Raw genomic sequence first — 26,020 nt, 5'->3', positions numbered from 1 at the left:
AAGTACTTATAAATAAAAAACCTCTGGTAAAACTACGGTAGCATATTTAGCATGCTAGCCGTGGTAGCAGCGAAGACGTCCCCCGGAAGTTGTTGTTCTTCTTCGTGGCAGCAGTGTTGCTGAGTGCCACGTTGATGGAGACCAGTGGGGACGTGGAAATCTGTCTTGAGTCTGTAGTCGGGACCCGGTAGCCTCTCCTGTTATTACAACCCCTAATCCAAGTCGAGCCGAGAGAGGAACCTTTACAGTCGTAGAAGTGTTTGTCAACTATTGTATGTGTGTGTTCATGTAAGACGGGGGCAAAGAAAGGAAGGTAAGCCGCCTTAGTGAAGTAATAAGATCTGTGTGTTAGTGTATAACTGTCTTCCCACTGTTATGTATTGCAGGCAGCTAGCAGGCGAGATAATGTTGCCTTTAGGACATGCTGTACCATGTTCATGTAAAGCATGTTAAAAACTGACATTATTCTGCGGCCAATTCAGTTTTTAATTTAGACACTCATTTCTTCTTATGGTTTATTCCTTGGTTATTGCCATTTCTGTGTAGCTTTTAAATGGTCCATCAGCTGTTAGCTTGCTGCTAGCTTGTAGTGTACTTTGTTTTCTATTGTTAACCTTTGAATGGAAAAAGTTCGCTGACATGCTCCCAAGTTTCTTCAGAGCTACATAAAGCATTTGCAATATAATTGCTGCAAAATAGCTTAAAAATACGAAGGTCTTCCTTGGTGTCAGTCAAAGTAGGCCTTCGATATAATTCAGTAAATACTGTATTCATTACAGCGAGGCTGAATGCTGGCAATGTACTATATACAAATATAAATACAAACGGTTTACTAAATAAACCTGTCACATGCAGGTTTCCCCCTTCCTAGCTTTTAACGGAGGGTTCACATTGTTATCTCAACAAAATACTTTCACCCAGTTGCAACTTTATATTTACACCAAGCTAAGACTTAAAATGTAGTTTACGTCTTGGTCTACAACAGTAAATAAATCCTATCTTCATGAACATTTTTAAATGTATTTTTAGTTTTTAAACTGTTTTGCACAGTCATTTAGGAAGATGTGTTTCTATTATAATGCACACCCCATGTACAGTGGGGCAAAAAAATATTTAGTCAGCCACCAATTGTGCAAGTTCTCCCATTTAAAAAGATGAGAGATGCCTGTAATTTTTATCATAGGTATACCTCAACTACGAGAGACAGAATGAGAAAAGAAATCCAGAAAATCACATTGTAGGATTTTTAAAGAATTTATTTTCAAATTATTGTGGAAAATAAGTATTTGGTCGATAACAAAAGTTCATCTCAATACTTTGTTATATACCCTTTGTTAGCAATGACAGAGGTCAAACGTTTTCTGTAAGTCTTCACAAGGTTTTCACACACTGTTGCTGGTATTTTGGCCCATTCCTCCATGCAGATCTCCTCTAAAGCAGTGATGTTTTGGGGCTGTCGCTGGGCAACACGGACTTTCAACTACCTCCAAAGATTTTCTATGGGGTTGAGATCTGGAGACTGGCTAGGCCACTCCAGGACCTTGAAATGCTTCTTACGAAGCCACTCCTTCGTTGCCCTGGCGGTGTGTTTGGGATCATTGTCATGCTGAAAGACCCAGCCACGCTTCATCTTCAGTGCCCTTGCTGATGGAAGAAGGTTTTCACTCAAAATCTCACGATACATGGCCCCATTCATTCTTTCCTTTACACGGATCAGTCGTCCTGGTCCCTTTGCAGAAAAACAGCCCCAAAGCATGATGTTTCCACCCCCATGCTTCACAGTAGGTATGGTGTTCTTTGGATGCAACTCTGCATTCTTTCTCCTCAAAACACGACGAGTTGAGTTTTTACCAAAAAGTTCTATTTTGGTTTCATCTGACCATATGACATTCTCCCAATCCTCTTCTGGATCATCCAAATCCCCTCTAGCAAACTTCAGACGGGCCTGGACATGTACTGGCATAAGCAGGGGGACACATCTGGAACTGCAGGATTTAAGTCCCTGGCGGCGTAGTGTGTTACTGATGGTAGCCTCTGTTACTTTGGTCCCAGCTCTCTGCAGGTCATTCACTGGGTCCCCCCGTGTGGTTCTGGGATTTTTGCTCACCGTTCTTGTGATCATTTTGACCCCCACGAGCCCCAGATCGAGGGAGATTAGCAGTGGTCTTGTATGTCTTCCATTTTCTAATAATTGCTCCCACAGTTGATTTCTTCACACCAAGCTGCTTACCTATTGCAGATTCAGTTTTCCCAGCCTGGTGCAGGTGTATAATTTTGTCTCTGGTCTCCTTTGACAGCTCTTTGGTCTTGGCCATAGTGGAGTTTGGTATGACTGTTTGAGGTTGTGGACAGGTGTCTTTTATACTGATAACGAGTTCAAAAAGGTGCCATTAATACAGGTAACGAGTGGAGGACAGAGGAGCCTCTTAAAGAAGAAGTTACAGGTCTGTGAGAGCCAGAAATCTTGCTTGTTTGTAGGTGACCAAATACTTATTTTACCGAGGAATTTACCAATTAATTCATTACAAATCCTACAATGTGATTTCCTGGATTGTTTCCCCCATTCTGTCTCTCATAGTTGAGGTATACCTATGATAAAAATTACAGGCATCTCTCATCTTTTTAAATGGGAGAACTTGCACAATTGGTGGCTGACTAAATACTTTTTTCCCCCACTGTATATCAATAATGGTATATTCAATAACAGAGGCATCTTTCTTGAGTAACTAATGCACTGCTCTGTTAATTGATTTGATGACAGCAAAGGCCTACTGGAGGGAAAACTAAGCAATACTGGGATAATTACTGCACGTTCCTTCAAATGTTCCTTTTTTTCTCAGGATGAAACTTAAGGAGATTAACCGCACAGCCATCCAGAGCTGGAGTCCTGCACAGCACCACCCCATCTACCTTGCAACAGGTATGAGCATGCAGCAATGATGTTTATTTTTGAGAGGATCTTTTTTCCTTTTTTTTTCTCTTCAAGCCATAAACAACCATCAGTCACAGAGCATGCACCTCCATTGCCATCCATTTAGGTTTCAATCACTTTTCACCCATCTTCATTCTCTGCACTAAATGTTTTTGAACCCTCATATTTATGTTGCTGCTGACTTACTTACTTTTTCTTTTTGTTTCCATTATATCCATTTTGCTGTTACTTCATCTCTCGTTATAGAATATATGACAATAATTCAATTGTTGCCAGTTCAACTTTAATTGCTGCAGTAGATATTAAAGTATCTTCACGAATAAAATACACATTTGAAACAATATAATAACATGTGTTTGCACAATAACATATCACTGACCAAATTAATGGATTCCCTTTAAAAGAAATAACTATATGGAAGGTGTAGAAGGTGTAAGCTCTCCGATTATCTGGCTTTGAGTTGACAAGTTAGTAATCATTTCATGAATTGCTATAAGTAGGCACACGTCTCTTAATGAATGTGTCTTATTCTTTACTCCTTAGTAAGCTCTTCAAGTAATCTTGAGTGTCATTTTAGACTCTTTCTGATCCGAAGTATGATCAAGGCAACATTATGTATTATGAGTCACAGCATGCACCAAAGTTTCTGATTTCTCTTTCTGCAGGAACATCAGCCCAGCAGCTGGATGCCTCCTTCAGCACCAATGCCTCGCTGGAGTTTTTCGAGTTGGATTTGTCAGACCCATCTCTGGACATGAAGTCATGTGGCAGCCTTGTCTCCTCTCACAGGTATTAAAAGCTGCCAATTAAACTCAGCTTTAAAAAAGTTTAGTGCCGCTGTCATCACACATGTTGTCATTTTTCATCCGACACAGATACCACAAACTGGTATGGGGCCCCTATGGGATAGATTCCCAAGGTAACCCGTCTGGGGTCCTTGTTGCCGGAGGCGAGAATGGTAACGTCATTCTGTACGACCCGGCTAAGATCATGGCTGGAGAGACCAACGTCATCATTGCAGAGAGTGACAAGCATACAGGGCCTGTCAGAGGACTCGACGTCAACCCCTTCCAGGTATGATCCATTTAACTCCAGCTTCAGGGAATTTATTACATGCATGCAATCAGTTCAAAACCAAATGCAGCGACTCATTTTGAATTGTTTCCTCTGTGCTGCAGACAAATCTGGTTGCATCAGGTGGGAATGAGTCTGAAATCTATATCTGGGACATGAATAACTTTGGCTCTCCAATGACACCAGGACCTAAAACTCAGGTTGGTTTAAGTAACTACATTTCACAAGGGTTTTCTTCTTTAATTTGTAAATATCAATAATACACTCTCCGTCTTTTTCCACTGTTAAAATTTGAAATCCTTTGAGTTTATCTTTAAGGAAAGTTTGTGTTTTGTCATTTGACTTATTTCTTTTATCAGAGTTCACCATTATTAAGTTAAAAAGATTATCTGGGTCTATCATATTGAAAAATAACTGACATTGGGAGGATGGTTCAACATCATTCATTTAGTAGCCAAATTGTTTTCATATGACTTATGTGTCAATTCTGAAAGGAAATATTATGCAGCCCTAATTACTTGATCAAGCATCTGCATCATTTAATGTGGCTGAATAAAGGTTGCAGCAGTTTAGACCATTGACTATTTCGTTTTTTATAAATGTATATCTGACAAATAGAGCTCATGTTCTTGTCTTAAAGCCTCTGGAGGACATCAGCTGTGTTTCGTGGAACAGACAGGTCCAACACATCCTGGCCTCTGCCAGCCCGAGTGGCCGAGCCTCAGTATGGGACCTCCGCAAGAACGACCTCATTATCAAAGTCAGCGACCACAGCAACAGAGTACGTTGATCCTTCTGCCCTCAGAGGAAGCTTTGGACCAAAAATAATGCAGAATTTTCCAAGAATGCTTGGTGCTTTGCACTTAATTTATACTGTCTTTATTTAATGTGCATTTCCTTTTTTTTTTCAGATGCATTGTTCCGGGCTGGCTTGGAACCCAGAAGTTGCCACTCAGCTGGTTTTGTCCTCGGAAGACGATCGAATGCCGGTCATCCAGATGTGGGACTTACGCTTTGCTTCCTCTCCTCTCAAGATTTTTGAGAATCACACACGGTAAAAGCTGCTGTTGGTGCGGAAAGAGCATAAAGCTTTTCTCATTTCTCAAAATATATCCATTTGTAAGACTTACTTGATTGACTTACCAACAGGGGTGTCCTATCCATCGCCTGGAGTCTGGCTGATCCTGATCTGCTCCTGAGCTGCGGAAAAGACAACAGGATTCTGTGCTGGAACCCTAACACAGGAGAGGTAAACATTGCTATAAATGTTTTATTAACACAATCAAAGTAGCAAGCATAGAAAAAACCTGTCCCATTGTTGTCCCTCTCATGTAAGGGAATGATGTGCTTGAATCCTCAGGTGCTGTACGAGTTGCCCACCAGCAGTCCGTGGTGCTTCGACATCCAGTGGTGTCCCAGAAACCCCGCAGTGCTGTCGGCCGCAAGCTTTGACGGACACATCGACATCTATTCCATCATGGGAGGAACCAACACGGCGCAGAGCCAGAGACGAGCTGACCAGGTGTGTATTGATAGGAAATGTAATGTACTTTATGTGTAGCAATTTCTTAATTCTGCCGTTTCCATGCTGGTTACTTTTAATGGGCAGCTTTTTCGTAGATCTGTACATAACTAAACATCTGTGAATTACATTTTCAGCACACCTGTTGTTGCATCTAAATTAACTTTTTGTCTCTGTTACAGATTAGCAACTCGTTTGGGAACATGGATCCTTTTGGCACAGGGCAAACTTTGCCCCCGCTGCAGCTGCCTCAGGCTCCTGCTCCTCCAACGACAATCAACCCTCTGAAGAAGCCCCCCAAGTGGATCCGCAGACCTGTAGGAGCCTCGTTTGCGGTGAGTGCTCTCTCCTACGCTAACTACATTCAGGATTTAGCTTCGTTGCTTCACCATCTGAGACATGCTTCTGGCTCTTGTTCACTTCTAGTTTGGAGGTAAGCTGGTATCGTTGGAAAACAGCAAGCCGAACCCGCAGCAGCCTCAGCAGCGCTCCTCACACGTCGTACATGTCAGCCAGGTCGTCACAGAAACAGCTTTTCTGAAGCGCTCTGATCAGCTGCAGGCCACGCTGAGTGCAGGGAGCTTTGTGGAGTTCTGCCAGGAGAAGATCGTGGGAGCTGAAAATGAGTTTGAAAAGACTCTTTGGTCTTTCCTCAAGGTATGAAATCCAGAATGAAACTTGGAAATAAATAGTTTCAGTACATCTGCTCTCCTTTTTCAACTTGTTTGTGTGACCTTTGTGTGGTTTCAGGCTAATTTTGAAAGTGATATCCGCAGCAAGTACCTAGAACTCCTTGGGTACAACAAAGAGGAGCTCGCCTTAAAGGTGAGCTGTATTTTGAGGCTTCTGTGTGACACTGTTTACTGAATATTTCAACTTGTCATTTTCTTTTAGAACATCCTCTGATACATGTCTCCTTTTTGGTTTTCAGATTTCAGCAGCATTAGAGGAAAAGCCTGCTGACCCTCCACAGGTATGTTTGTTAGGATCACACTGTTGATTTTTAAAGGAATATCTTAATGTTTTTGGATAGAATGTCTTGTGGTTCTAAAAATAATAACAATTCTTGAAAAACGTGTGATAAAACAGCTACTGTTGATCCTAAAAAGCACATTACAGGCATTTTATGCAGTTAACAATAGGAAAGAATGTCCCTGTGTTCCTGCCCACTCAGTGGAAATGCTTCCAAATCTTCCTTTACCACACGGCACTATTCTCTCCATTTGTCCTGCTTACTGTGCCATCCACATTCTTTCACTCACAGCACAACCAAACAGACTACTATTGCTAGAATGAGTGCTACATCTTTTGGCTGTAGTTTCTGCCTCAGAAAGTGTTGCAAGTATTCATAGATGAAGCAATCAGTTCTACTTCTGTATTGAAACTACTTTGGGGAAGCTTTGCACAATGAGAATGTGCTTCTTTTTTATTTCTTAAATCTGCTTTGCTTCGTCCATTTCTTTTTGACAACTTCTTTAGATTAAGGCTGTTTGCTCAAAACATCTCCCTCTCTGAAGTGTAAATATTAAGTCTGCTCATACACTAGGTCAAAAGTTCAATCACAGTCCCTGACTTTGAACCCATATCTTCCCTCCATGCTCAGGTGGAGGTTCCCGCCCCTGTCAGCCTGCAGCCTTTACCAGACCTCAGCCTTATTCCTGCCGCTGAATCTCCCGAGGCAGCGTTCGACATCATTGCGGCTGCCGCAGTCCTGCCGCCCATTGACAACCCAGAAGCAGCTTTTGACATGATCGCTGCTGCAGTCGTGCCTCCAGCTGGCACTGCAGTTCTGCCGCCTGTTGACAACCCAGAGGAAGCCTTTGACATGATCGCAGCCGCTGCAGATGTCCTCCCCCCTGCCGCCTCAATCATGCCACCTGCTGAAAGTCCAGTGGCAGCGTTCGACATGATCGCCGCCGCGGCAGATGTACGTCCAGCGGACACCACAGTCATGCCGCCTGCTGAAACTCCAGAGGCAGCGTTTGACATGATCGCTAATGCAGAGCAAGCCTTTAACATGAATGCTGCTGAGTTGTTGCAGCCTGCTGACACGCCTGAAGCAGTGTTCAACGTTAATGCTGCTGCAGTTTTGTCGACTGCTGCCAACTTAGAGCAAGCCTTTAACCTAAATGCTGCTGCACTGTTGCCGCCTGCTGACACTCCTGAAGCCGCTTTCGACCTGATCGCAGCTGCAGTCGTGCCGCCTGTGGACAACCCCTTGGAGGCCTTTGACATGATCGCCGCTGCAGCAAACCTTGAGCCTGCAGCCACGCTGGAACTAGACTCCGCTCCTGACCCTGAGACTGAACAGCCACCAGCGGAAGATCTAGAAGTCACTCCTGCCTGCGAATCAGAAGAGAATATGGACCAGGTTCTCCTAGAGGAGGAAGCAGAGGAAGAGGAGATCCCTTGGGACAAGGAGGTAGCCGTGATACCTGCACAGATTCAAAGATACAGTTTTTTGACATCTTGTATTGGCAGAAGTAAAAGAAAAAACATTGTAAACACATGGATTTTTAACAACTTAAAGGAATGTCTTTATATATTTATAGTCATCCTGGGATACATTTCATTTAGGAAGAAAACTTTTCTAGCATTCCTTAAAGGTGAATGAAGAATAGAAACCATCTAGATAAGATAACATCTGCAAGCCAGCTGATATAATGCAAGAGGTAGAGAAAAGAGATCGACCAGTAAATAAAGATCATGGAATCTGAACACAACAGCATCGCAAAAAAAACCACTTTAGTATGAAAAAATTAATTCAATATCATCATGTTTCAGGAGGCAGCAGCACCAGTGGAGGAGGAACCCAGTCCTGCTGAGACCTTAGCTCCAGTCGAGGAACCCGTTGAGGAGCCTGTTGAGTTTCCAGCCCCAGCTTTAGTGCCAGATCCAGCTCCAACTCAGGGTCCTGCTCTGGCTCCATCTCCAATTCCAGATGCAGCTCCCGTTCTAGCTCCTGCTCCCACTCCTGCTCCAGTTCACACTCCAGCCCAATCAGAAGGAGTCAGTCTCAGCATCGGTCAAGGTAACAACTCTTTCAATGGTTCATTACATACTATGTACATGCATACATACATACGTACATACGTACGTACATACATACATACATACATACATACATACATACATACATACATACATACATACATACATACATACATACATACATACATACATACATACATACATACACACACACACATATACACACACACACACACACACACACACACACACACACACACTCACATACAGTGGGGCAAAAAAGTATTTAGTCAGCCACCAATTGTGCAAGTTCTCCCATTTAAAAAGATGAGAGAGGCCTGTAATTGTATCATAGGTATACCTCAACTATGAGAGACAGAATGGGGGAAACAATCCAGGAAATCACATTGTAGGATTTTTAATGACTTAATTGGTAAATTCCTCGGTAAAATAAGTATTTGGTCACCTACAAACAAGCAAGATTTCTGGCTCTCACAGACCTGTAACTTCTTCTTTAAGAGGCTCCTCTGTCCTCCACTCGTTACCTGTATTAATGGCACCTTTTTGAACTCGTTATCAGTATAAAAGACACCTGTCCACAACCTCAAACAGTCATACTCCAAACTCCACTATGGCCAAGACCAAAGAGCTGTCAAAGGAGACCAGAGACAAAATTGTAGACCTGCACCAGGCTGGGAAAACTGAATCTGCAATAGGTAAGCAGCTTGGTGTGAGGAAAACAACTGTGGGAGCAATTATTAGAAAATGGAAGACATACAAGACCACTGCTAATCTCCCTCGATCTGGGGCTCCACGCAAGATCTCACCCCGTGGGGTCAAAATGATCACAAGAACGGTGAGCAAAAATCCCAGAACCACACGGGGGGACCTAGTGAATGACTTGCAGAGAGCTGGGACCAAAGTAACAGAGGCTACCATCAGTAACACACTACGCCGCCAGGGACTTAAATCCTGCAGTTCCAGACGTGTCCCCCTGCTTAAGCCAGTACATGTCCAGGCCCGTCTGAAGTTTGCTAGAGGGCATTTGGATGATCCAGAAGAGGATTGGGAGAATGTCATATGGTCAGATGAAACCAAAATAGAACTTTTTGGTAAAAACTCAACTCGTCGTGTTTGGAGGAGAAAGAATGCAGAGTTGCATCCAAAGAACACCATACCTACTGTGAAGCATGGGGGTGGAAACATCATGCTTTGGGGCTGTTTTTCTGCAAAGGGACCAGGACGACTGATCCGTGTAAAGGAAAGAATGAATGGGGCCATGTATCGTGAGATTTTGAGTGAAAACCTCCTTCCATCAGCAAGGGCACTGAAGATGAAGCGTGGCTGGGTCTTTCAGCATGACAATGATCCCAAACACACCGCCAGGGCAACGAAGGAGTGGCTTCGTAAGAAGCATTTCAAGGTCCTGGAGTGGCCTAGCCAGTCTCCAGATCTCAACCCCATAGAAAATCTTTGGAGGGAGTTGAAAGTCCGTGTTGCCCAGCGACAGCCCCAAAACATCACTGCTTTAGAGGAGATCTGCATGGAGGAATGGGCCAAAATACCAGCAACAGTGTGTGAAAACCTTGTGAAGACTTACAGAAAACGTTTGACCTCTGTCATTGCCAACAAAGGGTATATAACAAAGTATTGAGATGAACTTTTGTTTTTGACCAAATACTTATTTTCCACAATAATTGGAAAATAAATTATTTAAAAATCCTACAATGTGATTTTCTGGATTTCTTTCCTCATTCTGTCTCTCATAGTTGAGGTATACCTATGATAAAAATTACAGGCCTCTCTCATCTTTTTAAATGGGAGAACTTGCACAATTGGTGGCTGACTAAATTCTGTTTTGCCCCACTGTATATACATACACACACACACACACACACACACACACACACACACACACACACACACACACACACACACACACACACACACACACACACACACACATATACATACTGTACATTCCTACACTTCCTGGATCCTGTGGGAAACAGATCAAGTGATTAAAAATACATGAAAATAAAAGCAGAAGTATTTTTTTCCAGGTTGTAGCCATAGACTGCTTTCTTTTAAATCCGACTTCCACAAGAAGGAACATATCCGTGGGTGGCGTGATCCCTGTCTTCCTAACTTGTAGATCATCACTGGAAATGTTCTGGATGAAAGTGGGATCTCTCCTTTTGCAGCAGATTTGACACAATATCACGTTCAGAGAGAGAGAGAGGGAGAGGGAGAGAGAGCGAGAGAGATAGAGCGAGAGGGAGAGAGGGAGAGGGAGGGAGAGAGAGAGAGAGAGAGGGGGAGAGGAAGAGGGAGAGAGAGAGAGAGAGAAAACTATATGAAAAAAAAAAATCTAAATGTTTTATTTTTTGTTCCTGCTAGATGTGGACGGGCTGATCACACAGGCGCTGCTGACCGGAGACTTCGAGGGAGCTGTGGAGCTCTGTCTCCATGACAATAGAATGGCAGACAGTATCATCCTGGCCATCGCCGGAGGAGCAGACCTCTTAGAGAAAACACAGAAGAAGTACTTTACGAAGAAACACAGCAAGATAACCAAGGTAACAACAAGGGTTTTATACAGGGAGTTTATTATCGATGATAGAACCAGCGGTGTAAGGAGTATCCAGACGTACTCCACTACTACATTTAAATAGAAGTAATATCAGCTAAATGTACTGGAAGAATCAAAGGTAAAAGAACTCCTTCAGCAGTAAAATCTGCCCTCACATTGTTTAAATATTATATTTTATATGGATTTATATTCATGTTGCATTCTGTAGATGTCCAATATTGTTCTAATTTGAACTCTGTTATTCTGTTGGGTACTGGTGGTGCATATTTCAACTGATAGGAGAGGGGTCTTAAATAATAAGGATAAGAAGTTGGAGTATTTTTATCATCAAAGACCACTTCACTAAACATGAAGGGGATACAAAATTGTAACCTGTAAAGCGTTCAGATAATAAATTGGAGTAAAAAGAATAATGTCTGGATTAGAATTGGAAAATTGCCTTTTCATTATAAACAGTACAAGTTGAGGTACTTATACCTTGCTAAAGTATAATACTGGAATAAGTTTACTTGGTTTCATCCCACCACTGTGTCTGTCGTGCAGCTGATCAGTGCAGTGGTGATGAAGGACTGGCACGACATCCTGAACACCTGTGAGCTGCAGAACTGGAAGGAGGCTCTGGCTGCCGTCATGACCTACGCTGAGCCAGAGAAATTCTCTTCCCTCTGCGGTGAGTTTAAGGATACATGCATATTACTGTTTGAGGAACCACACTAGAACTCATAAATGTTTTTCATCTTTGCCTATGAGCTGTTAATGTGTGCTCTTTAACTGAAGTGTATTGCTTGTCAGACCTTCTCGGGGACAGACTGGAGGCCGGAGAAGATGCCCAACTGCAGGCGCAGGCCTGTCTGTGTTACATCTGTGCTGGAAATGTGGAGAAACTTGTGTCATGCTGGACCAAGTCACAAAATGGGCACTGTCCACTCTCCCTCCAGGTGTGTCTCTAACTGAAACCTACAAACACTGATTTATTTGGGCACTTAAGGGCGGCATCTCCACAATTGCATTGTCAAATATTCTCTTTATTAGCTTAGTTTTCTTTGTATAAGAACTCGTGAGGATAGGATAGGGCTCTTTTGCTTCTCAATATTCCACTATGATCATAAGTTGGTCTCTAACTTTGGCAGTCTGCTTTATAAAAACCCAGGCCTGCTGTAATGAGAGCAGTGAACTAAAACGTTCAGGTTGTGGGCCTAACGACAAAAAAGTGGTATAAAAGTTGCTAAAGACTCTGTAGAGCCGAGGAAAGGGACATAAAAAGAACAAAAAGCAGAGTAAACCTGTCACCAAATGAATGCTTATGTTAGTCTCTTTCCCCTCGATGTGTCAATAACCCACATAAAACTTTATGAGGTGATCATATCTTAGTATTGTGCAACAGTGGAGTAGACAGATTTTGTTTTTTCAAGTTACTGTGTTTCTCCAAGTAACCAAAATAAGGTCTGTGTACGCAGCTTGAATCTAAAGATTGTTGTTTTAATGGGGTCTGTGTTTCCTTCCCTCAGGACTTGGTGGAGAAGGTGGTGGTGTTGCGTCGTGCCGTGGAGCAGACTCAGCGTTCTGGTCCCGCTGCTATTGGCATCCTGCTGGCTGAGAAGCTGAGTCAGTATGCAAACCTGCTGGCCTCCCAGGGCAGTCTGTCCACCGCCATCACCTACCTGCCCGACAACACCAACCAGGTATGAACACAGGAGGGGGCTGCGCCAGCTATTTATAAAATCATGTACACGTGAAACCACTTGTATCAATCAAAAAGCTCAGATTATTTCCTATACTAAGGCTGTTTAACTATTGAGCTCATGAAGTGGTCCGTTTACAGTGGTCATTTTGGGTCTTTGATATGACGGGAAAAACATACACATCTCTATCAGCTGGTAATATGCATGAGAAACGATCGATTTGACTTTGACAAACAAGATCACTATTCCACTGTTCTTTATTCTTGTGTTTAATTCTTCCTATGTCTCAGCTAGAGACGCCTTTAGTCAATTGCAAACAATTTGACTAATCTTCTAAATCTCCCTTTCCCCTTTGGACCATACAGGTGTCCGTGCAGCAGCTTCGGGACCGTCTCAGTCGGGCTCTGGGGCAGCAGGCAGCGGCTCCTGCAGCTGCTGCAGCTCCAGCAGCTCCCGTACAAACGCAGAAAGTTCAGCCCCAGCCTCCGGCCCCGACTCAGCCTCAGCCCGCGCTGCCCCGCCCTACGTTTACCCCGATCCAGCCCGCCATGGTGCCTCAGCCCCGTGCAGCAGCCCCTCCTATAGCCTTGCCTACGCCTGCTGCCTCTGCCCCAGCACAGCCGCAGTATTACCAGCCGGTACGTCCCTCTGAGTTTCACAAGTTCCTTCACTTTGAGATTTTGCTCATGAACCAGAATCTGTGTGAAACCTGAAGTCTAGTGTTTTAAAAGGTTCTATTGTAAGACCGCAGGATTCACACAGACTGGTTTCCTTTTTCCTGGACATCAACATCTACAGGTTACACACTAGGGATGGTTGATATATTAATGTTCAGCCTAGCCTAGTCTCATATTTTAATAACTGAATTAAAAAAACAAATGTCAGCTTCAGATAATAGACTAATATATAATAATATTCTGTGTTTAATTTGCTCTCTGCAGCTGTGTTTAGACAAAGATTGTATTTCAGTGAACAGACGCATCACTTTGTAACACTAGTAAGAGGATTCACATTTAAGTAGATTATGTCCTGGATTTTAATTTGATAAAATGCGATCAAACCTCATCCCTTTTACGTACTGACTAGCCGCCCGGTGAAGTGTCCATGCTGTTGTGTTGATGTCATTTCATTTACTGAATTTCCATTCTTGCCAGGGTTTAAATCACATGCTATTTGTAAAACATAATTGTGAATTGTTACTGAATAATTGGACTATTGTGGGGTGGGTGCTGGGGGGAGTATTGTTCCTGTAATTTGAACCCTGGCTCTTGTGTAATGTGTGTGGATGTGGTGCACCCCCCCCCCCTCTCCCTCCCCATGCTGGGCCATCATTGGTGTGTGCCGTGTGTCTCTGTGTGCTTCAGGTGAGGGCTGCCTCTACTGTCACTTCCTGGAGTAACCAAACTCCCACAGCCCTCCCCCATCACCCTCCTCCTCCTCAAATAGGCAGGGCCTCAGAGCAGCAGGTACACACACACACACACACACACACACACACACACACTGATGTTTACAGATGTTGTTGCACACAGACTTCCCTCATACTAACAGTCGATTAGATCAATCCCTGATATGCTGTGTTTTTCTGTGGTGGTGCTTCTTCCCTTGGCTCACTCACTTCCTGTGGAGACTCCTGTGGTTCATGCTCCACTCATTCTCTCATTTGTGTCTCTGGTTGCCCTCCAAAGGGATTCTCCTGTACAGACAACACAATCACTGACATGCATGCTGCTCCTGAATGCACATCTTTGATTTTCCTCCCTCACAGAAGAGCATTTGACACGGGACTATTTGCCGTGTATTACAACACCACTCTTATTTTTAGCTTGTTTTTACAGTCGGTTGTGCTGAGCTCATCCTTATATAAAACATATCTGAGAGCATTGACCAAAGGATTGACCAAGCTTGAGGCCGAAATCCTTTATTTCTTCTCTCTCTTTTACATCCAACGATGAGCATTGATACTGATCTCTTTTACCAAAGTAATACTTCTCTGAAAACGTACATTCATATTATTATAACTACCCTATTAGTGATAGTATTACTGATGCTTTATCAAATCATCAGCATTTTGATGTAACTTGTAGAGGTGGCGGTGATATTTTGAAATGTTAAATAATCTTGGACAGTCGGCTTCTTCTTCTGTACTAGCACACGGAGACTGTTCTCAGTGGATAGTTCCCTTTCTTTTGGTTTTTTTTGTTTCAGATTTCTTTATGTATTTTCGCAGGTGGAGCCTTCAAACCAAATGTACGGGATGCCGCCCCCCGGCACAGACGCTCAACCTCCTGTCTCCTCCACTCCTGCTTACATGTACTCCCATCAGTACCAGCGTAAGTGTTTAACATATTTGAGGAAGGAGAGACCAGCATCTTTTCCAAAATGTTACCAGATGATTTCGGTCCCTTACACACATGTGATTTAAAACTCAACAAGGGTAACTCAATGATTCAAACCAGCAATCAAACTTTAGCATTAAGAAAACTCACTTTCAGTTTTTAATTCTGCATTATAACTTGACTAACAGCTTAAACAACAGCCATAACAAGTCAAAATAATTGCAAACCAAATCAACCATGTGAGGTTTGAATGCATCTTTAATGGCCTGGACTTAGCAACATGTGAGAGACATAAAGATGCTTCCTATTTTTCTTTGGTAAAGTTGCAAAACGTTACACCCGTTACACAACTTTCTCTCTGGTAACGACAATTAGAAAGTGTAAATATCTGATTGGGGGGGGACGGGGCTGCAACAAGAGCATCTCTGTCCTTTTCTAAAACACTGACAAGCATTTCCTTTTTGAAATGTTTGAATCTCTTCTAAGCTGTGGTTGTCGATCACTAACAGAAGATGAGAGTGATAAACGTTTCATGTATTTGAATTTCTTTGCCTGTTGAGTCTTTTGTAACCTACAAGCTAATCTTTAGCTTTGTTAGCATGCTCTGTACTCTAACTCATTGTGTAACTACACCTCCGCCCTGTTGCATGAAACAGTTAGTAAGGCATGCAACAGTGTTAGTGGTTCACTAACAGCATGTGTTGTATCCTGTGTGATTCCCAGCCTACTCCCAGGTCAACCAGTACCAGCCTGGAGCTGGGGGGGCACCTGTCTATCAGCCTCTGCAGTATTCCTCTGCTGCTGCTCCTCCTGCAGAGCCCGCCGGCTTTCTCTCTCACTACACACAGCCCACATCTCCGGTCTATCCCGGACCTCCTCCCATCAGCCAGTGCCCGTCCTCCTCTTCTTCCTCATATCCTCCTTTCTATCCATCCTCCTCTTCCTCCTTTGCCGCTCCTCCAACCTCCGGGGCGCCTTTCCAGCATGGCGGGCCAGGATCTCCTGTGTCGTACATGCCTCCTCCTCCGCCTCTTCAACAGGGCGGAGTCTCAGGTACACAGCTGACCCCCGCCTCAGGTCGGCATGGCTCCAGCCAACTCACAAACTCACCCACTGTGTGTTCAAGGACAACTGTAGCTCTTCTTTTTAACTTTCAATATCAGTTCAGCTTCAACACCATGTCCAACCCAACTTTTTAAGATACAAGACAGAATTTAGTTTGTGCACAATAATTGCAGGGAAGTAAGGAAGCTGAATGCTTCGGTCTCAGACTCCCCAACAATGTTATTGCAAATATATTTTTAAAAAGCCTTTCAAGTAATACCTACATATAATCTAGCACATAAAACAGTGCAGCAGCTTTAAAAACAGTAATGTATTAAAATACAAAGCTGTGCGAGACAGCGGTGCATTAAGAGTAAAATACATAGTTAATACTGGTTGTAGTACGTGCATACACAGCAAAATACCATAATGCATAAACTAAATCAACTAACCCCATTAAGAAGCCTGGAATGTGCCACCAGAAGAATATTAGACTAACAGCATTTTATCATAATATCTTTTTTTAAATGTATAAATTAGTTATCAAACAACACATATTAATATTTGTATTGTCTATTTAATAGACAAATCAATATAATATAATTAATAATATAATTTTTTTAATAGAAATTCACATTTTTATTTTGAAAGTAAAAAAAAAAAAGCTTTTTGGCGTTTAAAATGTTTAACTGCTGCTAGGTAGCTTAGCTTTGCATTAGGACTGGATGCAGTGAACCTTTGAACAGATGAAAGCTTCCCTAATAATAGTCTGAATTATAAACGAACAGCTGTATTTTTGTATTAAGTGTGCAGACATCAGAGGTATAAACTAAAGCATTTTAAAACATAAACTAGACTGTGCACTGTTAGTGTGAATGATTAGGGTTTCTTTCTGTAGGTCCTCAGAACGGCTGGAATGACCCTCCGGCCCTGAACAGAGCCTCAAGGAAGAAGGTAAGCCTGCTGATCGAAGCGTGTAACTGCAGCCTGTCAGTACAGACAGTACTCAGTTTATAAATATATGAATAAAACGTGTTTGTCATCTTTCAGTCGAATCCAACAAACTACACCCCTCCTACCCCCATCACTGCTCCCATCATGGCTCCTCTGGGCACTGACCCCCAGGCTCAGCCAGTTTCATCTGGGGCCCCTCAGGTTATGGGTCAGGGCCAGCACGGTGCCCAGGTCCCGTACTCAGGCATGCAGCAGCAGCATCAGCAGTTCTCCCCTCAACCCATGAACCCTGCGATGCCTAAGACCAGTATGGAGGGGGCCCCAGGAGCCCCTACTGGAGATGTTATACAGGTACAGCTCTGCCGCAGAATATAAAGATAACTCATCTCAAAGGTCAGTTGAAGACTTGACTTCTATTCTTTTAATGTTTAGCCTCTGCAGTCCATCCCTGCTGAGAAGATCATGAAGAAGCCCATCCCTGATGAGCACATGATCCTGAAGACCACCTTTGAGGGGCTCATCCAGAAATGCCTGGCTGTGGCTATGGACCCTGTGAGTCAATCTGACAGGGTTAACAATTTCATTCTTCCCTACATCCCAAAGTGATTAGATTTGTAATCATTCCTCATCTTTTCACAGCAAACTAAGAGGAAGCTCGATGATGCCAACAAACGTCTGGAAGCGCTCTACGATAAACTCCGAGAGCAGACAGTGAGTATTCTTCTGGGCTTCATCTCTTGCTGTATGACAGAGAATAATAACAATAATCCTTAAAATGACAATGACAAAAAAAGGTCAATTTTGAGCAGCTTGATCCAAGAACACTTCCAGTCACAATATCAAACAGCCTTATTGCGCTGCAGATGGATAGATGAAGACAAACAGATTTCTGTTCTGCAGCAGATTTCAGTTTTAATTCACATCACGGTTTGATTCAAGACCACAGTTTCATGCCACAATGTACTACTTAAGTAATTATTCCAACAAGCTCCCTACAGTTAGGAACCGATCTTTTAACAGCAGAAACGAGAGATATTGGAGTGGATAAAAACGCAAACAGCCAACCGAAATTTCTGTCGAGCCATAAATCTTAACAATCGTCCAAGAGCCAGATTGTCGATCATCCTGGCTATATATAGGACACCATGACCTTCCTTAAAATACACAACAACAAATTTCCAACCGGAAGAAATTAGGTATTATTAAATGAGACTAATGGGATTTATTCAGAGCTAAAAATCTAGCTCAATCTGTGCAATATTTGCAGTATTACAGGGTTTAGTGAATTTGTCTTGTAACACCTATAGAAACAATCTCTAAAGCATCTGAAGAAATGTTTAGGAGAGATACACTGAAATGTTGTTGCATGAGGCCCAAGATCCTAATAAATATTAGGATAGTTTGACAGATCGATTGATATATCCTGCTTGATAACTGTAACTGAGAAACTTTACACACGATGCTTCTCACCACCACCACTTCCTGCTCTTCTCCTTCTCTGCAGCTTTCTCCCGCCATTGTTGGAGGACTTCATAACATCGCCCGGAGTGTAGAGTCCCGATCCTACCAGGAGGGCCTCAACATCCACACACACATAGTCAGTAACAGCAACTTCAGCGAGACGTCGGCGTTCATGCCCGTGCTCAAGGTGGTGCTGACGCAAGCCAACAAACTAGGGGTGTGATGGGGCAGAAACTCCTCCGAGTCTTTGACCCGTGCAAAATGAAGAGAGAGGGGCCGGGCTCGTGTCACAGGGAGCTCCAGGATGACTCACAGTGCAAATGATGGAAGAGTTGGGAGAGAGTTATATGGAAGTCATGTTCTTCTATGTGCCATTCATGTTTTCTGACACAACTCAAACACAAGCCATGCTATCAGTCGCGCTCAGTGGTGAAAGTAAATTCTGAGTCCTGTGCAAACAAATACTCACAATATATAAAGGGATGGACACTAGTTCAATTCAAATTCTACCGTAATCTACCAACATTCTAAAAAATGACACTAGCTTTAAATATAAACTTGTGGCAAAATAAATTGACTTTAGAATATAATAAATATGCAATTAGCATTACAAATGAGAAATCTTTAATAACCATCAAAATATAAGGAAGGCCGAGCTTTATAACAGTAGATGTGAAAATAAATATTACATTTAAAGTGTGAAAAGCGGCAACTCGAAATTTAAAGGCATTTTTAAATTTAATTGTCTTGAGATGTTTGAAATAAAAAGTAGTCTATTTCAAGGAAAATTTGAATGAATTTGGCATTTACAGCAGACTGCTGCTGATATAGAAGGGAAACATGCTTTCATCCGTGCGATCAACACACAGCAATCAATTTAACATATTTGTTCATCTTTTATTGTCTTACTATATTTGTGCACTACAATAATGCTCAGATACCTTTATAATCCATTAAAACATAGATTTTATGAACAAAATGTTGCTTTGTTTAACATAAATGTGCACATGCATTTTGCAACTGATCTGCAGATGACAAGGTGGATTAAATATTAGTAGTACGAAACGGCATTAGATTGATTTAAAAGCCAGTATTCCAACTGTAGAGGCATTTAAATCTGAATTGTTTTTAAGGTACCTAACATGACTTTAGTTAGAACTTTAATCCCCTGCTTATACTATCTTACTTTCACCACTGGTGTCACTACATACAACACATTGGACCAAGATATTGTCGGTGTGGGATATGTCACTGCAAAGCAATGCAAATCCCCATTTTTGGATGTTTAAATGTTTAATTCATGTTTTAGTTTTTTTCAGTGTAATCATGAGGCTCAGCAGAGTGCAATGACCTTTTTTTTTTTAAAGAGACTTTGCTTTTATGGAAATTTAAAGTATGCATGCTTAAACAAACGCTAACTGTCTTCTTTAATGGCTTTGGAGATAATTAACGGCTCATTAATTAGACCAGAGAAGGAAACTGGAAAGAGACTTGTACTTGATTTTCATTCCAACTATGATGAGGGCTCCAGTCTGAGGGGTCAACCTCAGTTTATGTTGTTAATAAAGGAAAACAAGTCTTTGTTTAAGATTGACTACATGCAATATTTTCAATAAATAGTATTTATTTACAATATGATGTTGTTTTGTTTTGAATTTAGTTTCTTTATTTAAAATACATTATATCAAATATTTGTGATTTTAAGACAAGACCTACTCAATTTTCTGAAATCTCAGGATTTATTTGATTGTAAAGCATGTTTCAGGTGGCTTCAGTCCGTATAGCGTTAGGAAGCCGCTGTAAGAAATGTATAGAATATTAGCGGAGTAACTGGATGCACAATAGTGCAAATGTATCTGTTTTTCTCGACATGAAGAGGGCTCCAACATGTAACAAAATTATGTAGAAGAAATGCTCAAGCCTTTAATATTGCGTTTTCCAAAAATGATATACATTTAAAATAAATACATGACTCAAACAGGATGAGGAGTCTAAAACCACAGTTTGTCCATCATTTGAGAACGATTTTACTCCTCTTTCTACATGACTAATACTTTCAAATATATTTGCTAAAAAAATTAGAATATTTCCACATTTTTAACCGTACATATTTCAGGTAAAGATATCAGTAAGCGTCTGATTTATTTATTTATTAACAACCCTGTGCTTTTATTTTGAAGGACAAATGTCCCAACCGGAAAACGTCTTCACAGAAAACTATAATTCCACTCATACCTCCACAACACCTTTAGCAGTATATGCACGAGCGTTTGTTAGTGACAGTAGATGCAAACACATAAATTACATGATACATTTACATAGTTTTACAGTATTTACTGCTACAGCTGAACAACAGAGTGGTTAATCCGGTGAGAGAGTCTCCACAGGGCGGAGAGGTAGGGTAGGTAAGTTATTGTTTGTTTACAGAGCAATTATTAGCTGTTTCTTTTTTCTGCTTCTCCCTCCCTGTATTTTCATTGAGTTAAATGTTGAAGTTTATTAAATAGACTACCTACAAGAACTAGGTCTCTGCAGTGGGTAAGTATTGTCTCATGTAAATGTTTCCGCCAGCTCCCTGACTGCATTTAAAGATATTAGGCCAGCTTGCCACCTCATCAGCATTTTATATCTCTAATGTTTTTAGTCAGTGTCCGAACTACGGGGGGACTCGAGGGATCCGAGACCCCCTGAAACTGACACGAGATCCCCTGAAAACATGATTTGGGAAATGTTGGGGGGTCTCTAAAATAGTGTTTTCGAGATCCGCGCTCTGAGTCAAGCGCAAGAGCAAGCGCCCCCCCCCCCCCCCCCCCCCCCCCCCCCGAGAGAAAAATGGGACCCCCCGAAAATCTCGGCATAGTTCGAACACTGTTTTTAGTTATGTATTTTGATATCTTGCTCAGGCAAATCATATCCAAATATCTTGTGGAATTTGACAATGGAGTGTTTTCTATTTTATTCTTCTAAACAAATGATTATCTTTTAATAAACTAAGTGAAATTCCTCCTCTGTGTTCCCGCAGAGACAGTATGTGGAGCTGCAGTATTTGGGCTCTTCTGCCTCCCGTCTACACTGTGCTCAGTGCTGCGGGACTGTGGGCGGTGTAAGTACTCTGAATTATGGGACTAACTTTAAATATCAGTTTTAAATCAACATTTAAACAAATTATAATAATTTAAGATAGTAGAACCCACCCCCATCTTAGGTTTTCCTTCTCCAATTCATGTGTTTTGTACTGTAGATGTAATCTCTGTGCCGGAGTGTCAGTGTGCATCTGCTTTGGTTGGAAGCTTTGAATGGGAGACGAGTTTCTCCTCATCAACATTTTTCTTTTTTATAGATACTTTGTTGCTGTCATTCACAAGACGATAGCACCTCTGGGTTCTCCATACAAGTAAGAATTAAACACCATTATTTCATACAGCAAAGCGTAACTGTCTTATCTTTGGATTCATCAGACTTATTTATATATAATTATTTTCAGGAGAAGAAATGGGTCCTTATATCCTCCCTACATTAGGTACAGACTCATAATTTCCTCTTCACAATAAAATCATATTTATTAAAGTTAATCCTTATTTTTAAGAACAGCAGATATATTGTCTCTTCCTTTTAGTATTGCAGGCAACTCTCCACCTGCCAGCTGCATCTTCAGCGAAGTCATGAACCTGGCTGCTTTTGTGGGTAAGAATAGTGTTAATTAGGTTAAAAATAAACAATACAGATTATTATTGTCTTTTTTTAATGTTCCATTCTTGTCAATTTCAGGGTTCATTATTGCTTTCCTCAGATACCTTCAGCTGAAACACACGATGGTCAATCAGTGGCTGAATGCTGGCAGTCTGTTGGCTTTCTCTTTTGGCTGCTTAGGGATGACTCTTGTAGGAAACTTCCAGGTAATGTGCACTGATTGCACATTTATATATTTGATTATTTATAAGACTTAATTGATCTGCTTTGGTTTTAGTTATTCACTGAGGAGATGATCCACAACTTTGGCACCTTGTTGACGTTTGGCCTTGGAACGCTGTTCTGCTGGCTGCAGTCCTACATCACCCTGAGAGCCAACCTGAAGAATGAAGGGAAGAAGGCCGGGATCCTCCGCTTCCTGCTGTCCGGATCCATCTCTCTCTGCATAATACTCTGTATCCTTTTACTCAGACTACTTGAAGAGAGAAATTAACATATTACCAAGAAAATTTAATGCACTGCTGTTCAAAAGTTTTCCTGCCACAAAACTGTATTAGGTACAGTCATCAGACTGGGAAATTGGGGCCTATATCTTTATATAGTACTCAGTAATAATGTACTTGACTTAGTGACCAATGGTTTAACCAGATTGACAGTTAAAAAGTCAGAAAAAGGCAATATTTAAATTTTGACTGATTGATAAATTATTTTTGTTCAATCATCTTATCTGCCATCAGATGGAAAATAAGAATTGTACATTTAAAATAGAGAAAGTGACAATTGCAGATGTTGAATGTCTACTAGGTAAATGTAATGATAAACCGCCAGGTGTGGATCATTTAGATGGTACATTTCTTAGATATGTTGCTAATTTGGTTGCAGAGCCTATCTGCTATATCATCAATTTGAGTATTGAACAATGTATTTGCCCACAGGCATGGAAAATAGCAAAAATTATTCCACTTGCAAAAAATCCAGCTGGACCATTTTCTGGTACAAATAGCCGCCCAATAAGTTTGATACCAGCATTAGGAAAGATAATGGAGAGAATAATTTTTAACCAAATACAAAAATGCTTTGAAGGTAACAATCTTAACAGTGATTATCAACATGCTTACCGGCCGGGCCATTCAACATGTACTGCTTTAACACAAATGACCGATGACTGGAAGGTGGAAGTAGATGATAGGAAGTTAGTGGGTGCAGTACTACTTGATTTTAGTTCTGCCTTTGATGTCATTGATCATCCATTGTTGTTGCACAAGCTAAAACAATATGGTTTTAATCTGAATGCGCTGAGGTGGGTAGAAAGTTACTTGACCAATCGATGTCAAACTGTTTCTTTTAATGGAAGTTTGTCAAACACTAAGTCAGTCACTTGTGGAGTTCCTCAGGGTAGTTGTTTGGGGCCACTTTTATTTTCTATTTTTACAAATGATCTACCATTAGTGCTACAAGAATCCAAAATTGTAATGTATGCAGATGACTCGACAATATATGGAGCAGCTTCATCTACAAGTGAGCTGAGTCACTGTATGAACAAGGATCTAGAACAGATCTCAGAGTGGGTCATAAATAATAAGTTAGTACTTAATGCTGGAAAAACTAAATCTTCAATAATAGGATCAAATCATCAGTTAAAAGGTGAACCTAAATTGCTATTACATTTAAACCATATTGAAATTGAACAGGTCAAGGAAACGAAATTGTTAGGTATAACTCTGGATCAAAAATGATCTTGGTCTTAACAAATTGATAATGTATGTAAAATGGGAAGGGGTGTGTCACTTGTTAAAAGAATTGTAAAATATTTGCCAAAAGATGTCAGTAGACAAGTTCTAGATGCTTTGGTTCTGTCACACCTTGATTACTGTTTTGTTATTTGGTCTAGTGCTGCAGAAAAAGATCTAGACAAACTACAAGTAGCTCAAAATAAGGCAGCACAATGTGCACTGCAGTGCTCCTACAGAACCAGAGTGACTGAAATGTTGGAGACCCTTAGATGGTTGAGTGTCAGACAGAGGTCCACTTATACTTTGTTAAATTTTGTTAGGAATATTACAGTGACACACTTACCACATATATTATCACAAAGGTTTATATCGCAGTACACTCAACATAACTATCAAACAAGACATGCAATAGAAAGAAGGTTCGTATTACCCACATCTAAATCAAATATCAGACAGAAAACAGTCATGTACAGAGCCATGGTCAGCTGGAACTCGTTACCAGTCCACATAATTCAGGAAAATTCTCAAGTACATTTTAAAAGGTTGCTAAAACATTATATGAGCATTACAGAGTAAAATGTAACTGTGCCTGTGGTTTGGCCTTGTGATGATTGCTAAAATGTGATGACCATTTTTGTTTCACTTCATATACCATTGTTCATATGATGAAATGAGTTGTTCTATTTTGCTTTTAGTTTTGTTTAATGTTTGTTCTGTGTGTGTGTGAGGACCCCAGGAAGAATAGCCAACGCTTATGCTAGTGCTAATGGGGATCCTAATAAAGAATAAGAAAAGAATAAGGTTGGATGAAATGTGTATCTATAAAATAATCCAACATTAGACTGCAGATGCAGATTGTGATAGCAGAAGAAGAGTTAACAGGTTGCCAGGTTGTGTTTTCTTGTACGGTAAGCCCTCAGTTACACGTCTCACCCTTAACTCCCTGCTGCAGACTTCTCCCTGATGTCTCAGGGCTTCCACATGCAGGCGGCTCAGTGCCAGTGGGCGCTGGTCATGTTCTTCCTCATCTTCCTCAGCACTTTCGGCATAGAGTTTCGGCACAACCGCTTTGACATTGTGTGTACAGAACATTCAGGGCGACCTGAAAGCCTGTCGGACACTTTTGAAGTGTCCAGGTACCAGCCGGACCCACTGTAAGGATGTTACATTATCTCATGGTTAAAGATGTGCAGGTTTAGCTGCAGGAAATGCATGCAGCAGCAACTTTGAGATGCTTTTATTCTATCCAAAAAAACATTTTTACACCAATGATTTACTTTACTGTACCCATTAGTTTCACATCATGACGTAATGTGTGCAACTTTCTCTTGACACGTTTTAGAAGTAGAGACTCTGCTGGCTTTATCAATCATTTCCATTTATATGTAAAGGTGTTTTAATGAATTAGTTATACCAACATTGTGTTGACACTGCAAACATGTACGTTATTATTTTTGTAACTGTTTTTAATGATTTACTTTTGGGAGATAATTAATGAATCTTGAATGAACCTATCTTTAAAAATGGAAGTTTGCACAGTGATATATCAGTATCAATAAAATATAGCAACGACTGGGTCGATATATTGAGCATCTCAGAGTTTTCGTACCCGGTGGTTTTTCAGTAGATTGTGCCAATGAACATGAGGGAATTTTTAAGTCTGTATTGTTCAAGTAACTACAACAGACTTTTGGAAAGAAGAACCTCAAGCTAGCAAGATGACTTGCATCTTGGGGAATATTATAGTCTACTGTTAAAAACAATATTAAGTTTAAGATGTTAAGGATTTAATGTTCTACTGCCAGAATCTATGTAGAAGGATTTAGAACTTTTCAAATTTGAGAAATTATGTATTTGCAACTCCTACATTTTTAAAAGGAATAGTTCACTATTTTGGGAAATACAATTGCTTTCGTGCAAAATATGTAAAAAGATTGATGTTGTATAAATCTTCTCATCTAAAGCGGGCAAATAAACAAATATACCTACATGTAATAATGACTAC

General features: G+C 41.2%; 2 protein-coding genes across 6 annotated transcripts; both read left to right on the top strand.

The window, feature by feature from the left end:
• The first annotated feature begins 106 nt into the window (after window positions 1-106).
• On the top strand, window positions 107-20,230 carry sec31a (SEC31 homolog A, COPII coat complex component). Of its 3 annotated transcripts, XM_063889653.1 has the most exons (28): window positions 107-313; window positions 2,841-2,920; window positions 3,598-3,721; window positions 3,808-4,006; window positions 4,111-4,206; window positions 4,647-4,787; window positions 4,918-5,060; window positions 5,156-5,255; window positions 5,367-5,528; window positions 5,711-5,863; window positions 5,955-6,185; window positions 6,279-6,353; window positions 6,460-6,501; window positions 7,132-7,950; window positions 8,313-8,559; window positions 10,920-11,098; window positions 11,656-11,782; window positions 11,905-12,050; window positions 12,621-12,794; window positions 13,160-13,432; window positions 14,159-14,260; window positions 15,025-15,127; window positions 15,857-16,186; window positions 17,076-17,131; window positions 17,228-17,482; window positions 17,564-17,683; window positions 17,771-17,842; window positions 18,636-20,230. In XM_063889653.1, exons 2-28 carry the CDS (start codon window positions 2,842-2,844, stop codon window positions 18,813-18,815), a joined length of 4,728 nt encoding a protein of 1,575 aa, XP_063745723.1. In that variant the 5' UTR covers window positions 107-313; window position 2,841; the 3' UTR covers window positions 18,816-20,230. The 3 variants fall into 3 exon arrangements, with proteins under 3 accessions (XP_063745723.1, XP_063745724.1, XP_063745726.1); XM_063889654.1 differs by lacking the exon at window positions 14,159-14,260; XM_063889656.1 differs by lacking the exon at window positions 15,857-16,186.
• Window positions 20,231-20,761: 531 nt separating this feature from the next.
• tmem150c (transmembrane protein 150C) lies at window positions 20,762-26,016 on the top strand. 3 transcript variants are annotated; one of them, XM_063890329.1, is made up of 8 exons: window positions 20,762-20,997; window positions 21,615-21,695; window positions 21,933-21,986; window positions 22,077-22,112; window positions 22,209-22,276; window positions 22,361-22,488; window positions 22,560-22,737; window positions 24,968-26,016. In XM_063890329.1, exons 2-8 carry the CDS (start codon window positions 21,622-21,624, stop codon window positions 25,171-25,173), a joined length of 744 nt encoding a protein of 247 aa, XP_063746399.1. In that variant the 5' UTR covers window positions 20,762-20,997; window positions 21,615-21,621; the 3' UTR covers window positions 25,174-26,016. The 3 variants fall into 3 exon arrangements, with proteins under 3 accessions (XP_063746399.1, XP_063746400.1, XP_063746402.1); XM_063890330.1 differs by having other exon boundaries at window positions 20,788-20,993; XM_063890332.1 differs by having other exon boundaries at window positions 20,804-20,988.
• The last annotated feature ends 4 nt before the right edge of the window (window positions 26,017-26,020 follow it).

The sequence above is a fragment of the Eleginops maclovinus genome, chromosome 8 (genome assembly GCF_036324505.1).
Source record: "Eleginops maclovinus isolate JMC-PN-2008 ecotype Puerto Natales chromosome 8, JC_Emac_rtc_rv5, whole genome shotgun sequence".
Taxonomy (NCBI): Eukaryota; Metazoa; Chordata; class Actinopteri; order Perciformes; family Eleginopidae; genus Eleginops; species Eleginops maclovinus.
This window is presented reverse-complemented; position numbering and strand designations above follow the sequence as displayed.

Bases quoted from the DNA above. Each gene is read 5' to 3' on its own strand.
- sec31a (XM_063889653.1), top strand. From the start codon at position 2,842: ATGAAACTTAAGGAGATTAACCGCACAGCCATCCAGAGCTGGAGTCCT. The intron at 7,951-8,312 runs GTAGCCGTGATA...ATCATGTTTCAG, and splicing joins AGATCCCTTGGGACAAGGAG to GAGGCAGCAGCACCAGTGGA. The intron at 12,051-12,620 runs GTGTGTCTCTAA...TCCTTCCCTCAG, and splicing joins ACTGTCCACTCTCCCTCCAG to GACTTGGTGGAGAAGGTGGT.
- tmem150c (XM_063890329.1), top strand. From the start codon at position 21,622: ATGTGGAGCTGCAGTATTTGGGCTCTTCTGCCTCCCGTCTACACTGTG. The intron at 22,113-22,208 runs GTACAGACTCAT...TCTTCCTTTTAG, and splicing joins TTATATCCTCCCTACATTAG to TATTGCAGGCAACTCTCCAC. The intron at 22,277-22,360 runs GTAAGAATAGTG...TGTCAATTTCAG, and splicing joins GAACCTGGCTGCTTTTGTGG to GGTTCATTATTGCTTTCCTC.